Genomic DNA, 1927 nt, shown 5'->3' on the forward strand with positions numbered 1-1927 from the left:
GGGCACCCCTTATAAATATTGAAGAGAACGCAAAAGACAATCGAATAGCGAAATAAAACAGTAGTAGTTCCATTTGAAAAAGAATAGTTATAGCAGTTTGAACAAATGGCATTGAAACAAGTAATATGCAGGATGTTCTATTTAAAAAGATCAGTTATTTATTGACATCGTAAAAATGGGACACCCTGTACATGCAAAAATAATTTCTGTAGATCCGCAACCACCAATATTTTTTACCAGGTATCAGCTATGTAGGAAAAACCGACGCATTGTTGCAGGACCCTGTATATAGCCAAATACTATAATATTAAATCAAAATTTTTTTGTGGCTCTTTCAAAACATACATAAAATACATGACCATTTAGCCATTATAAAACCTAAGAACAGGAAAAAACCTATCAGAACCAGATGCCTTACAAGTGATTGTCAACTTGGGCGGTCTAAAATGATGAACGATAGTGACACCTTAATAAATAAGTTGAAACGTCAATGTGACAATATGTAAACCAACTACTAAATTTACGACCTGCCTTAATTTTGCTATGACGTCAGATAGTGTGACGAAAGGTTCAGCACCCTTGAAACAAAGTTATAAGATCACACTTCGAAAGAACGTGATTTGACAATCCAAACGCGTTTGGATCACCGAAAGAAAGCGCCTAATATTCCACATTTGTCCACAAATGCGATAGTGTTTTTTTGAAGTTGGTAGTGACAGGTTTTAATTAAATTTACATGGAATGGATGAAATATTTGTTCAGCAACAATCTTAAAGATTGAGCCAATGTTCCACACTCCTGAGCTCGATGGTAAATTGCGATATCTAGTGACTTTCGCTTTGTTCTATTGGTGTATTGGCTAGTGTGAAATGGAAATGTTCCATTGTGAAATCTAGAGAAATTTTTGTCAAAGTTTAAGATTGAAATGGAAGTAATGAATATCGCCTTAATATGTTCAACGCAAGCTATTATTCGTTTTAATTATCATTTATCGGTGAATAAAGGTCCGTATTACACGTGCAACTGATTAATAGTTGATTAGGATTACGTAAAAGTACACATAAGAGGTAAGTGGTGGTGTCATCTTGTGGCAATTTATTTCCAATCTAACCATTTTCTTTTCAGGGGTACACGTGAAGGTTTAGAGCAGATTGTCGCAATATTATTCCCAGCACTATGGAAGATTGGGGTATTTTATTAATTGAACGTACCTCATTTAGTTTCTTTATCTAAGTATACTTTTTAGAAAATGAATTTGTGCCTCGGGGTGGAAAGGATGGTGTCGCATCTAACCAATGGGAAGGTGAGGATGAGGACGATGATGTTAAAGTAAGTTCGAATCTAGCCTAATGTTCCAAGTGTATCATAATTTAGAACCAGTCATCTAAGCTGGACTTTAATTTTTCCTAGCCTTATGTGTCATGTTTAATTTACATATTGCCTATCCTTAAATTTTAACTCCTACACCTAAGTTTCAGTAGTGAGATATCGGTATATATTTACAATTTTGTCACAGGACAACTGGGAAGACGAAGAAGAAGAAAAGAAGGCAGAAGACGGTGCAATTATTGCCACGGAAGTAAAACAAAAATCTAGGAAAAAGTTACAGGAAATTATTGCCGAAAAGGAGGTATGTAACATATATTGTGTAATTGTGGAAGAGGTATTTGATAAAAGCTGAAAGTGTAATTTGTCTTGTTTATGGCTGTTTGCACCAACAAATTTAAGCAGAGAAAATCCATGGCAACAATGATTTCCATGGATTTTAAGCTAAGCTCTGCTTAAATGTGTCGGTGCAAACGGCCATTAGTCTTACAGGGACTAATACAGAAAAATATACAGAGCTTCTTTTAAGAAATGACATTGATGTACAATTCCTTATGCATACCTACTTTTAAATGGACCACACATGCATTAGGGATTTTAG

The 1927-nt window shown here is 34.9% G+C and overlaps 1 protein-coding gene across 1 annotated transcript; it reads left to right on the forward strand.

Moving 5' to 3' along the window:
- Positions 1-842: 842 nt before the first annotated feature.
- LOC116167648 (eukaryotic translation initiation factor 3 subunit J-like) lies at positions 843-1696 on the forward strand. The gene is made up of 4 exons (XM_031483080.1): positions 843-1067; positions 1126-1189; positions 1247-1329; positions 1517-1696. The coding sequence occupies exons 2-4, from the start codon at positions 1177-1179 to the stop codon at positions 1679-1681; spliced, it is 261 nt and encodes an 86-aa protein (XP_031338940.1). The 5' UTR covers positions 843-1067; positions 1126-1176; the 3' UTR covers positions 1682-1696.
- The last annotated feature ends 231 nt before the right edge of the window (positions 1697-1927 follow it).

The sequence above is a fragment of the Photinus pyralis genome, unplaced genomic scaffold (assembly GCF_008802855.1).
Source record: "Photinus pyralis isolate 1611_PpyrPB1 unplaced genomic scaffold, Ppyr1.3 Ppyr1.4_LG1, whole genome shotgun sequence".
Taxonomy (NCBI): Eukaryota; Metazoa; Arthropoda; class Insecta; order Coleoptera; family Lampyridae; genus Photinus; species Photinus pyralis.